Below are 13,953 nucleotides of genomic sequence, written 5' to 3' on the forward strand. Positions count from 1 at the left end.
TAGGACTCCCCCAAAGTAATGAGGTATTAGAAATGTTTAAATAGTATGATACAAGTGTACTTATAAAATTAAATACATGTGAGAATGCAAGAAATAGGAAAGCAATAAAAAGGGGAATTGACATTTTGTCATATGAAATGTGGAATATTTATTCCTGGCTAAACCCATATTGTTTTTTAAAGAAGTGTAGAAAAACAGTTCTCTGTGTTTGAGATGGAGAGCACTCTTACCTATAGTAGATAAAATGTATGGCTTTGTTGTAAAAATGGTATTGGTAAACAACAAACTCGGGGGTGGTTATATCATAGTACAGTTTTTTAAAATCTAAAAACAAAAGGCAACAATAAATACAAATGTTTTCTAACTCAAAAATGTTAAGATTTTCCCAACTGTGAGAATTCATGATTATTTCTCACCAATATAATAATTTGTGTATTGGAAAATAAAAAGTAAGATAGAGAAAAACTAATCATTGTTCCACTAAATGTTGACGTTGGAGGTGGGGAATTATGACATATCTGCAAAATGGGACAACATGGGCTGGAAAAAAGAATGAAAAAACTCCTTAAGTAATATGTCATGATAGACAAATTATATTAAATGAAGGGGGAAGGAAAATCAACACAAATATTATGTCTTAAAATGGGAGACAGGAGTTTATTAGTATATGAAAAATTCTCTAGAAGAATAGCCAAGAAATTGGAAAGTTTGAAATATTCAGCAGGTGTATTAAGTGGTTTGATATTGGAGGTAGAATGGAAACATTTTAAAACATTTTAAATCATGTAAATGTATTTTGTATTCAAAAATGAATAAAATGAAGCCACTAGAGCTAAAAAGTTTTAATTATAAATATCAAATTCACCATTAGTATGCCAAGGCCAACCATTTAAACAGACTTGAAAGAGTCATTCAATGCACAAATATTACTGAAAAACTTAATTCAATATGTGTAATAAAAATACTCAAATAATGGATAGTATATGGAGAACAAAAAAGGCAAATTGACACGACGATGTTAAATATTTCTATGTAGTTACAACATGGGGCTTTGACAATAAATAATAATGCCAAGAATGTATCTTACAAGTATCTTACGACAACACTAATATTTGAAAATTGAAACATTCAACTAAAATTTTCAATCTGCAAATGCTTTCTATGGTCCACAGAAAACTAGTCCATTAACTCAAACTTTTAAAACCTTATAAAAAGGGGATTGTTACTGAAATAAACACTATAGTGCAAAACAATTTTCTCAAACAAAGTAAATTTTAAGCGTAACTATAAGTAAATGAATTAGTACCAAGAGAATTTATATCTAAAAGGATACAATAATTACTTATAAAGCCATAATTTAAAATACAAAGAGAAGATAGAGGATAATATTAAATATTTCATATTAAAGACATGACGAAAAATTGCTGTAAGAGTTTTGAGACTCACGGTGTCCGTAGAAATGGGACCCTGAGGCAGGCTGGGGCTGAAGGCCATGAGATCTGCCTTGGGCGGCTCCTTCCCAGAGCACACCCGCTGCCGCCTCTGCTGCGAGTAAGACCAGCTCCCCACCGCGCTGGAGCACACCAGCGTGCGCTTCCCGGGCCCGCACGCGCCCTCGCTGGGCGGCGCCGAGCACCGCAGCGCCGTGTACAGCAGCAGCGTGAGCACCAACAGGCTGGACACCGCGCAGATGGCGATGATCAGGTACACGTTCACATCCACCAGAGCGGCCTCCGCGCCAGCGGCGCCCGTCGACGCCCGCGTAGAGGCCTTGGGCGCCTGGCCGCTGTCCTCCAGCGACAGCAGCACGGTGGCCGTGGCCGTCAGCGCCGGCTCGCCGTGGTCCTTCACCAGCACCAGCAGGCGCTGGCGCGGCGCGTCCGCCTCGTCCAGGGCGCGCGTCGTGCTGATCTCGCCTGTGTACAGCCCCACGCGGAACGGGCTGTGCGCGCCACCCGCCGCCGGCTGCAGCTCGTACGACAGCCACGCGTTATAGCCCGAGTCCGCGTCCACCGCGCGCACCTTCGCCACCACGTGGCCCGCGCCCACCGACCGCGCCACCAGCTGGCTCAGCGCGCCCGCCCCGACGCCCGGCCCGGGCAGCAGCAGCGCGGGCGCGTTGTCTTTCTCGTCCAGCACGAACACCTGCAGCGTCACGTTGCTGCCCAGAGGCGGCACGCCCGCGTCGCGCGCGCTCACCTGGAACTGCAGCAGCTCCAGCTCCTCGTGGTCCAGCGGCTGCAGCGCGTACACCTTGCCGCTCTCCGCGTGCACCGACACGTAGCTCGACAGCGCTCGCTCGCCCACCCGCCGCTCCACCAGCGAGTAGGACACCAGCGCGTTCTCCTGCGCGTCCGCGTCCCGCGCCGACACCGTGAAGATGTGGCAGCCAGGCGGGTTGTTCTTCACGAACACCGTGTACTCGGGCTGCGCGAACGCGGGCGCGTTGTCGTTCACGTCGGCCACCTCCACGGACACGCTGGCTGTGGCCGACAGGGAAGGCGAGCCCCCGTCCCTCGCGGTCACCACCACCTCATAGTTGGCCACAGTCTCGCGATACAAGGCACTGTGTAGAACCAATGAATAGTCATTCTTGAAGGTGCACACCAGCTTGAAGGGGACATGAGGCATCAGGGTGCAAGTCACCTGCCCATCGGCACCGGAGTCGTGGTCTGACAGACTGATCAGGGCGATGACAGTGCCCAGTGGGGCGTCCTCTTGCACAGGCAGAGATAAGGAGGTTATGACCATCTCTGGGCTATTATCATTCTCATCCAGGATTTTCACTATTACTTTGCAGTGTCAGTTAATGGGAATGGACTTTTATCAACGGCATCAATATTAATTTCATATAAATTACAGTCTTCATAATCCAGTTTTCTTTCCCTGAACTGTTATTTCCCCACTATTAGATTGATCGCAAATTTAGATGTTACGTTGTCAAGAACAAGATTACTAAAGAGGTACACTATTTCCTTAATGCCCTCACCTGCTTCTGAGGCATTCAGTTTAATAACTAATATCCCGTTCGGTGCATTTTCCAGTATTCTGACATTATAAGTTGATTTATCAAATTCCGAGGCATCATCATTCGCATCCAATACATTGATCAATGACTGAACTGTACCTGTTAGTTCAGGTTTTCTTCCATCAATTGCAATCAGCAATAAACGATGTTCTTGCGTTTCTTCCCTACCTACTGGTTTCTTCAAAACTAGCTCTAAAAATTTTGTTTCCTCTTCATTTGTTTTAACATCCAAGTCAAAATATTCATTAGCTTGTAACTTGTATCTCAGTTCTGCGTTTCTTCCGATATCCATATCAGATGTGCCCTCTAGCGGAAACCTAGAATCCGCTATTCTTTTTTTTTTTTTTTTTTTCCCGGTACACAGGCCTCTCACTGTTGTGGTCTCTCCCGTTGCGGAGCACAGGCTCCGGACGCAGGCTCAGCGGCCATGGCTCACGGGCCCAGCCGCTCCGCGGCATGTGGTATCTTCCTGGACCAGGGCACGAACCCGTGTCCCCTGCATCGGCAGGCGGACTCTCAACCACTGCGCCACCAGGGAAGCCCGAATCCGCTATTCTTGATTCTAAAATAGTGTTTATTTTTGTCGCAAGAACCTTGGGGGGTTGTCACTAATGTCCTTCACCTCCACCTCCACATGGAACACCTGCAGCGGCCGGTCCACGATCACCTCCAGGTGGATGCTGCACTCCGCGCTCCGCCCACACAGCTCTTCCCGGTCGATCCGAGAATTCACAAACAAAATACCATTCTGCAGATTTACCTCCAGAAGGTCCCTACGGCCTTTGGATGCCACCCGGAACAGACGCGGCACCAGCTCCACCAGCTCCAGCCCCAAGTCCTGGGCGATGTGGCCCACGAAGGTGCCTTGTTTGGCCTCCTCAGGGACCGAAATTATGGAAACACCCCCATTTACTACTGCAACAAAAGGAATAAAATACCTAGGAATAAACCTATCTATGGAAACAAAAGACCTGTATGCAGAAAACTATAAGACACTGATGAAAGAAATTAAAGATGATACCAACAGATTGAGAGATATACCATGCTCTTGGATTGGAAGAATCAATATTGTGAAAATGACTATACTACCCAAAGCAATCTACGGATTCAATGCAATCCCTATCAAATTACCAGTGGCATTTTTTACGGAACTCGAACAAATCATCTTAAAATTTGTATGGGGACACAAAAGACCCCGAATAACCAAAGCAGCCTTGAGGGAAAAAAACGGAGCTGGAGGAATCAGGCTCCCTGACTTCAGACTATACTACAAAGCTACGGTAATCAAGACAATATGGTACTGGCACAAAAACAGAAACATAGATCAATGGAACAAGATAGAAAGCCCAGAGATAAACCCACCCATCTGTGGTCAACTAATCTATGGCAAAGGAGGCAAGGATATACAATGGAGAAAAGACAGTTTCTTCAATAAATGGTGCTGGGAAAACTGGACAGCTACATGTAAAAGAATGAAATTAGAACACTCTCTAACACCATACACAAAAATAAACTCAAAATGGATTTGAGACCTAAATGTAAGACCGGACACTATAAAACTCTTAGAGAAAAACATAGGAAGAACACTCTTTGACATAAATCACAGCAAGATATTTTTTGATCCACCTCCTAGAGTAATGGAAATAAAAATAAACAAATGGGATCTAATGAAACGTCAAAGCTTTTGCACAGCAAAGGAAATCATAAACAAGATGAAAAGACAACCCTCAGAATGAGAGAAATTATTCACAAACCAATCAATGGACAAAGGATTAATCTCCAAAATATATAAACAGCTCATGCAGCTCAATATTAAAGAAACAAACAACCCAATACAAAAATGGGCAGAAGACCTAAGTAGACATTTCTCCAAAGAAGACATACAGATGGCCAAGAAGCACATGAAAAGCTGCTCAACATCACTAATTATTAGAGAAATGCAAATCAAAACTACAATGAGGTATCACCTCACACCAGTTAGAATGGGCATCATTAGAAAATCTACAAACAACAAATGCTGGAGAGGGTGTGGAGAAAAGGGAACCCTCTTGCACTGTTGGTGGGAATGTAAATTGATACAGCCACTATGGAGAACAGTATGGAGGTTCCTTAAAAAACTAAAAATAGAATTACCATATGATCCAGCAATCCCACTACTGGGCATATACCCAGAGAAAACCTTAATTCAAAAAGACGCATGCACCCCAATGTTCATTGCAGCACTATTTACAATAGCCAGGTCATGGAAGCAACCTAAATGCCCATCAACAGATGAATGGATAAAGGAGTTGTGGTACATATATACAATGGAATATTACTCAGCCATAAAGAAGGAATGAAATTGGGTCATTTGTTGAGACGTGGATGGATCTAGAGACTGTCATACAGAGTGAAGTAAGTCAGAAAAAGAAAAACTAATATCGTATATTAACGCTTGTATGTAGAACCTAGAAAAATGGTACAGATGAACCGGTTTGCAGGGCAGAAGTTGAGACACAGATGTAGAGAGCAAATGTATGGACAGCGAGGGGGGAAGCCACAGTGGGGTGGGGATGTTGGTGTGCTGAATTAGCCAATTGGGATTGACATGTATACACTGATGTGTATAAAACTGATGACTAATAAGAGCCTGCAGTATAAAAAACAAACAAACAAAAAAACAACTAATACTAAACTTTCTTTGGGTTATTTGTATGAAAATATGTTAATATAAATGTTTCAGACATTACATGAAATTTCTAAAAAGCTTATATGTTCTGGTATAATGTTATATGTCATAATTCTAGTTATTACTTTAAAATGTATATCTCAGAAATAACTAAATTTCCTTGTTGATTGCATTATTATGAACTTTCATCAAATCTTTAACCATGGTTATTTTTAAGTTTTTTGTCTTTTACAGACAGTTCTGGGTGTACTCTGATGCTTTTGCAAAAATGTTCCTATAAAAGGGTTTCACCTTCAAGGAATTCATGGAAAAGACTCTGACAAGTACAGGTTTCTGGTAACTGACTGTACTGCTGAACTGAATGAATAAGCATTTTCAGAACTCTAATGGAAAACTGATGAATTTATAAAAGTGCTAGTAAAAGATCAAGATGAAAAAGAATTAATTACATGGGACTGAGTGAACTGATGAGGATGATTATAATTTTAGTGACTTTCTGTTTGAATTTTTAAAAATCCCCCCCACCAAAAAAAAAATCCTAGGTCAAGTGAGTGGAAACTTGGTGAGATGCAAGATTCTTATACCATTAGCAAGTATCTAGGGTAAGAAAGAAGAAAGGAGGGTAACTAAAGAGTAATAAATTCAATAAGCTTGGTTCTTATGTACCAAGGAAAGGGGAGTGGAGGAAGAAAAAGGAGTTTAAAATAAAGTACAGAATCTTTATTCCACTAAATTTACTTTGTATGAGAGTACAAAATAGAACTTGGGTGTCAGTAGGAAAGAGAAAAATAAAATGTTCAGAAGATTTGTAATGACAGACATCATTGTAGTAGACAAAAAAGAAAAAGGGATAAAATATTTATCTCAATTCAAACTTTTTCATAAATGTTCTAAACTCATATCTGTCAGATATTTATAAATTCTTTATCCATTTCTAGAGGAATATAATTACATCTAGAACAACTACAGCTTCTTATGTACAATACCCAGAACTCAATACAAAATTATCAGGCTTACAAAGAAAGAGAATCATGAGAAAAAAATGAATAAAAAGACACACAGATGATCCAATTATTACAATGATATGACGGATCACAAATAAACTGTGATTAAGGTATTGAAATAAATACATAATAAATAATTTCACCAGAAAATTGTAATCTATTTTTAAATGGAAATTACAATCCTAAAGCTAAAAAAAGTCATAATTGAAGTTTAGATTCAGTTGATGATTTAATAATAAGAAGAGAATTTTGCTGAAGTATAAGATTGTTCAGCATAAAATATACAGCATATAATAGAGACCAAAAGTGATGTTTAAAAAATAGAGAGAGCATAGAAGATATAAGAGATATGGTGAAAATATTTTATAACATCTTTATTGTGGTATAATTACTTTAAGGTGAAAGGATTTAACACACATATTCCTTGAGTTACAGAAGGGAAAGAGAGAAAAGCATGAGGCAGAAGCAATATTCAAAGACAGATTGCTGGAATTTTCCTATACTGATGAAAGACATCAAGCCACATATTCAAGAAGCTTTAAAAACTGCAAACAAGGGCTTCCCTGGTGGCGCTGTGGTTGAAAGTCTGCCTGCCAATGCAGGGGACACGGGTTCGAGCCCTGGTCTGGGAGGATCCCACATGCCACGGAGCAACTGGGCCCGTGAGCCACAACTACTGAGCCTGCACGTCAGGAGCCTGTGCTCCACAACAAGAGAGGCTACGATAGTGAGAGGCCCATGCACTGTGATGAGGAGTGGCCCCTGCTTGCCGCAACTGGAGAAAGCCCTCACGCAGAAACGAAGACCCAACACAGCCAAAATTAAATAAATAAATTTAGAAAACAAAAACTGCAAACAAGATAAAACCAAAGAAAACTAAAATTGAGCATATAATAAAGCCATTGAAAATCAAAAACAAAGAAAAATTTTACAAAGCAGCTAGAGGGGGGAAGAAAAGGTTACGCTACCTGAACAATAAACTTGACAGCCATCTTCTCAAAATACTATGGAATGTCATCTGAAAGCACTGGAGGGAAAAATAACTTACAACACAGAACTTAATATTCAGCAAAACTATTCTTCAAAAGTGTTGGCAAAATAAGCATATTTCTCATATTCCATAGATTAAGTATTTCTTTACCACCACTAAAAGAAATATTAAAGAATTTATTCATAAGGAAAGATATCCCAGAAAGAAACAAGAAAAAGTAACTTTAGGGACTTCCCTGATGGCACAGTGGTTAAGAATCCACCTGCCAATACAGGGGACACGGGTTCAAGACCTGGTCCGGGAAGATCCCACATGCCGCGGAGCAACTAAGCCCATGCGCCACAACTACTGAAGCCCGGGCACAGAGAGCCTGCACTCCACAACAAGAGAAGCCACCGCAATGAAAAGCCCGCGCAACATAACGAAGTGTAGCCCCTGCTGGCCGCAACTACAGAAAGCCTGCCTGCAGCAACGATGACACAACACAGCCAAAAATTAATTAATTAATTTTTTAAAAAAGTAACTGTATAAAAAAACAATAATAATGTAATCTGTTCCTAGAGTATATGTATAATTGAAAGGCATAATATTAAAAGAAAAAGTGAGAGCAAGTAAATGGAGTTATTATTCAAGGTCCTAGCATTGTCTGTAAGTGGCAAAAGTATTAGTTTAATCTATACTAAACAAGTCAATGATGCTTGTTATAGTACCCAGGAAATCAATAAAGAAATTAGTAAAAGAATGTATAACTAAAAAGATAATTCAGGAGAAAATGAAATAATTATAATATACTAATCCAAATGAAGACAAAAAAGAGGAGGAAGAGAAGGGAATTTTTAATAATTTTTTAAAACCTACAGCAAACATAATTAATAATAAATTATTGAAACCTTTCATTTAGAGTTCATAAATAGACAAGAATGTCCACTATTGCCAGTTCGGTTTAACAGAGTACTAGTGGTCCTACCCAATCCCATAAAGCATACTAAAGATATAAGGATTGGAAAGGAAAAAATACAACTCTCAATATTTTCTGATAGAATGATTGTCTATATCAAAAAATACAAAGCACCTATAGACAAATTATTAGAATTAATAAATTATCTTAGCAAGTTAGCTGAATAACACGTCAATAGAAAAATACAAAATATTTTCATACGTATCATTAGTAAACAGAGAAAAGATTTTTAGCTTAAAGTTGATATTTATAATGATCACAAATGACAATTATCTAAGAGTAAATCTAATGAAAGATGTATATATAGGACCTCTACACAGAAAATTATAAAATATTAAGAACAATTACAGGTTATTTAGATACATAGAGCATGCTCATGAACCGAATGACATTATTGTAAAGATGTCAACTAGTTTCACGTTTCTCAGTAGATACGATGCAGTCCAAATCAAAACCTCACCGAGTTGTTTTTATGGAATTTACATACAAATTTAAGTGGAAATGAAAGAGGCAACACGACATTAATGAAAAAAAAGTCAAATAGCTTACAACAATAACAACAAAAAGACCATGGTTATATAACAGAAAAGTGTTTTATAAAACATGTGGAACTCATCTTTTTCAAGTGGTCTTGCTTCAGTTGAATATCCTTGGGGAAAATTAATCTTGACCCCTATGTTCCAATAAAGACAAAAAATTCAAAATGGATTGTATATGTAATGTGACCAATTAAACAAAAGACACCACAAGAAATTATCTTCATGGAACAGGATCAAGAAGAAAAGAATGATAAGCTGAACTTAACTAAAATTAAAAATTTCTATTCACCAAAGGACAAAAGAACAAAAAGAGAAGTCACAGTGTAGAAGAGTGCAAAATCAAGAAAGGGGTTATATCCAGTATATGAAAATTTTCAAAAATCAGTAGATGAATACAACAGCATAGGAAAAATAGGTAGGAGACTTGAACAGCTACTGCACAAAATAGGATCTAAAAATGGCCAATAATAATAACACCAAAAGGTGTTCAACCTCAATTACAAATCAAGAAACATAAACACATCCAGCAAAATGGCAACAATATAAATAAACTAACAATGCCAAGTTGTGGAGATGAAGAAGAATAGGAATTCATACAGTGCTAGCATGAGTGTGAACAGGTAAAAGCATTTGGTGAAACTGATTGACATTATCAATTAAAGAAGAAGATATGTACATAGGTTATGTTCCACTAATCTCGATCCTAGCTAAATAATAGAGAAAAGTGTGTACACGGACATTGAAAATGTTACAAATATATTGATGGCAGAAATATGTGAAATAGACATAAAGAGAAATAATGTAAAATTCTCAAGAGTGGAGCAAATAACTCACACCCTATTCATAAAACAAAGTACCAGAGAACATAATAAATTAAATGAACTCCAAGTACATATGGCAATATGGATTATTCCATACAATGGTGAATGATAAATATGAAGAACACACAAACACATGCACACACATAATACATTTTGTGCAATTCCATTTCGATAAAATTTAGGAAACAGGTCAAAATCATTTATAAAGTTAAAACTGTGGCTACATTTGGGAGAGAAAGAGGGGAAAGATATTTGGGAGGTGCATTTTAGTGGCTTCTGGAGTGGAAGTAATAGAAGTTTTCACTTCCAAGTAGCTGATAGAGCTATAATATTCATTCTGTGCACTTTTCAGTGTATTATGAGCAAATAACAAGAAAATGCTCTCTAAAAGCTGATTACAACTGAAAACAAGTAGGTGAAGATAGTAACCACAAAATTTATAACACTAATTATAATATGCATTGAATAAGAATAAAAACAAAACAACATGTATTGCCTTAGTGTCCTGTAATTCTAAAAGATTTTAGTTTAAAAAGGTATGTAAGAAGTAAACATTTAATTCAGAGAAATTTGGTTCTGAGAATTTTTTTAATTAAGAAGAAATTGATATACTTAAAGAATATGAGGGACTTCCCTGGTGGCTCAGTGGTTAAGAATCCGCCTGCCAGTGCGGCAAACACGGGTTGGAGCCTTGGTCCGGGAAGATCCCACATGCCACGGAGCAGGTAAGCCCGGTCGCCACAACTACTGAGCCTGTGCTCTACAGCCCAGTCGCCACAACTACTGAGCCCGTGTGCCACAACTACTGAAGCCCGCGTGCCTAGAGCCCGGGCTCCGCAACAAGAAGGCACCGCAATGAGAAGCTCGCGCACCGCAACGAAGAGTAGACCCCGCTAGCCGCAACTAGAGAAAGCCCGCGCGCAGAAGCGAAGACCAAATACAGCCAAAAATAAATAAATTTTTAAAAATTTAAGAATATGAGACTTCAGAGTAAATAAAGGATATTTATACACTAACCTTTGAAAGAGAATCCTCAGCTGCTGGCTGCTGATCCTCTCTGTCCCCAGAGTCAGGTACACTGGGGCTGAAGGCCATGAGATCTGCTTTGGGCGGCCCCTCACCAGAGCACACCCTCTGCCGCCTCTGCTGCGAGTAAGACCAGCTCCCCACCGCGCTGGAGCACACCAGCGTGCGCTTCCCGGGCCCGCACGCGCCCTCGCTGGGCGGCGCCGAGCACCGCAGCGCCGTGTACAGCAGCAGCGTGAGCACCAACAGGCTGGACACCGCGCAGATGGCGATGATCAGGTACACGTTCACATCCACCAGAGCGGCCTCCGCGCCAGCGGCGCCCGTCGACGCCCGCGAAGAGGCCTTGGGCGCCTGGCCGCTGTCCTCCAGCGACAGCAGCACGGTGGCCGTGGCCGTCAGCGCCGGCTCGCCGTGGTCCTTCACCAGCACCAGCAGGCGCTGGCGCGGCGCGTCCGCCTCGTCCAGGGCGCGCGTCGTGCTGATCTCGCCCGTGTACAGCCCCACGCGGAACGGGCTGCGCGCGCCACCCACCGCCGACTGCAGCTCGTACGACAGCCACGCGTTGTAGCCCGAGTCCGCGTCCACCGCGCGCACCTTCGCCACCACGTGGCCCGCGCCCACCGACCGCGCCACCAGCTGGCTCAGCGCGCCCGCCCCGACGCCCGGCCTGGGCAGAAACAGCGCGGGCGCGTTGTCGTTCTCGTCCAGCACGAACACCTGCAGCGTCACGTTGCTGCCCAGAGGCGGCACGCCCGCGTCGCGCGCGCTCACCTGGAACTGCAGCAGCTCCAGCTCCTCGTGGTCCAGCGGCTGCAGCGCGTACACCTTGCCGCTCTCCGCGTGCACCGACACGTAGCTCGACAGCGCTCGCTCGCCCACCCGCCGCTCCACCAGCGAGTAGGACACCAGCGCGTTCTCCTGCGCGTCCGCGTCCCGCGCCGACACCGTGAAGATGTGGCAGCCGGGAGGGTTGTTCTCCTTCACCAGCACCGTGTACTCAGGCTGCGCGAACGCGGGCGCGTTGTCGTTCACGTCGGCCACCTCCACGGACACGCTGGCTGTGGCTGACAGGGAAGGCGAGCCCCCGTCCCTCGCAGTCACCCCCACCTCATAGTTCGCCACACTCTCGCGATCCAAGGCGCTGTCCAGCACCAGCGAATAGTAATTCTTGAAGGTGGACACCAGCCTGAAGGGAACACTGGGCGACAGGGTGCAAGTCACTTGCCCATTGACACTGGAGTCGAGGTCGGACACACTTATCAAGGCGATGACGGTGCCCAGTGGAGCGTCTTCCCTAATTGGGAGGGACAAGGACTTGAATTCCATTACTGGGACATTATCGTTGGTGTCGCCAACTTCCACCATAACTGTACAATGGCCAGAAAGTGGGGGCTGCCCCTTATCAATGCCCTCTACAAGAATTTCATAGGATTTGCTTTCTTCAAAATCGATATATCCCTTTACCATAATTTCTCCAGTAATTGGATCTATGTAGAACTTGGATTTCACATTTGGTAAAATATCAGTTGAGAATGAATATGTAATATTCCCATTCAAGCCTTCGTCTAAATCTGAGGCGTTAAGTTTAATTACCAACGTTCCATTAGGAACATTTTCCAGTAATTTCACTTCATAGAGTGTTCTGTCGAAAGCTGGGGCGTTGTCGTTGGCGTCCAGCACTTTGACGAGTAACTGAACGGTGCCAGTTAGTTCAGGTTTGCCGCCATCAGAGGCGGTAAGCACTAAAAAAATCTCCGGGGCTTCTTCTCTGTCTAAAGGTTTCCTTAATACTAACCCAAGACGTTTTACTCGCTCTTCATAGGATGGTTTTTCCAGCGAGAAATACTCACTGGGGCTCAGTGTGTAAGTGAGAAGAGCGTTGGCCCCAATGTCTGCATCGGAGGCGCCCTCTAGTGGAAACCGAGAGTCAAGCGGCCTGGATTCAGCCATAAACAGATTCTTTTGTGTTCCCGGGAACACAGGAGGATTGTCGTTTATGTCCTTCACCTCCACCTCCACATGGAACACCTGCAGCGGCCGGTCCACGATCACCTCCAGGTGGATGCTGCACTCCGCGCTCCGCCCGCACAGCTCCTCCCGGTCGATCCGAGAATTCACAAACAAAATGCCATTCTGCAGATTTACCTCCAGAAGGTCCCCGCGGCCTTTGGACGCCACCCGGAACAGGCGCGGCACCAGCTCCGCCAGCTCCAGCCCCAGGTCCTGGGCGATGCGGCCCACGAAGGTGCCATGTTTGGCCTCCTCCGGGACGGAGTAGCGGACCTGGCCGCTCCCGACCTTCCAGGTTGCAAGGAACAGAAGTGAGAGCAGCAAACGCCGGTATTCCTGGCCGATTCCCCAGGAAAACTCCATCTCAAGCCCGCAGTGCTTTGTTCTCATGAAGGGGGTCTTGTTTCAAAATGAAGAGATACCTCCTGACCGTTCAGTCCAGTCCCATTGCATCCTCCATTTTTCAGCATCTGGATGGTGGATGCAGCTTCTTTACAGTAAGAATAGGAGGGATTTTTTTTCTTTCTTTCTCGCTCTATCGGATCAATTTTATGGTACAGAGCGACATCATGTGGCTCCAAACTGTAAGTAACAGATTCTGGAAATGCATACTCTAAGTCTTAATTATTCTTTCATCCATTCCGCCTTTGGAGAATAGAATCTCATTTTGTACTACTGGGGTACACATTTTGCACCACTGAGATACACATTTTGCACCACTGATTTATTGTGATCCTTAGTTTCACCACAGGAGCAGCTTTCACTTCAGTGGAAATACTTTTTTCATAGAAGTTTTAAGTATTTACAGAGACCGAACTGTAGTTAACATAGCACTTTGCAAATATACAATTGGCAAAGTGTTGGTTAGGAAATTCATGACAGGTTTTGTGTGTGTGTGTGTTCCT

The 13,953-nt window shown here is 42.8% G+C and overlaps 2 protein-coding genes across 2 annotated transcripts in view; both read right to left on the reverse strand.

The window, feature by feature from the left end:
- The window catches only part of LOC116750459 (protocadherin alpha-C2), a 159,156-nt gene extending 145,637 nt beyond the window's left edge, over positions 1-13,519 (reverse strand). Inside the window, exon 1 of the mRNA XM_032625133.1 lies at positions 11,027-13,519. Within this exon, the coding sequence (XP_032481024.1) occupies positions 11,027-13,438 (2,412 nt within the window). The 5' untranslated portion in view covers positions 13,439-13,519. The remainder of the gene's footprint in view (positions 1-11,026) is intronic.
- LOC116750515 (protocadherin alpha-5-like) lies at positions 508-7,692 on the reverse strand. The gene is given in 7 exon segments (XM_032625249.1): positions 508-540; positions 1,447-2,804; positions 2,807-3,355; positions 3,561-3,617; positions 3,620-3,943; positions 6,281-6,293; positions 7,669-7,692. Coding segments are annotated over 7 exon segments (2,358 nt in total).
- Positions 13,520-13,953: the final 434 nt, after the last annotated feature.

Source organism: Phocoena sinus, chromosome 3 (genome assembly GCF_008692025.1).
Source record: "Phocoena sinus isolate mPhoSin1 chromosome 3, mPhoSin1.pri, whole genome shotgun sequence".
In the NCBI taxonomy this organism is placed as follows: domain Eukaryota; kingdom Metazoa; phylum Chordata; class Mammalia; order Artiodactyla; family Phocoenidae; genus Phocoena; species Phocoena sinus.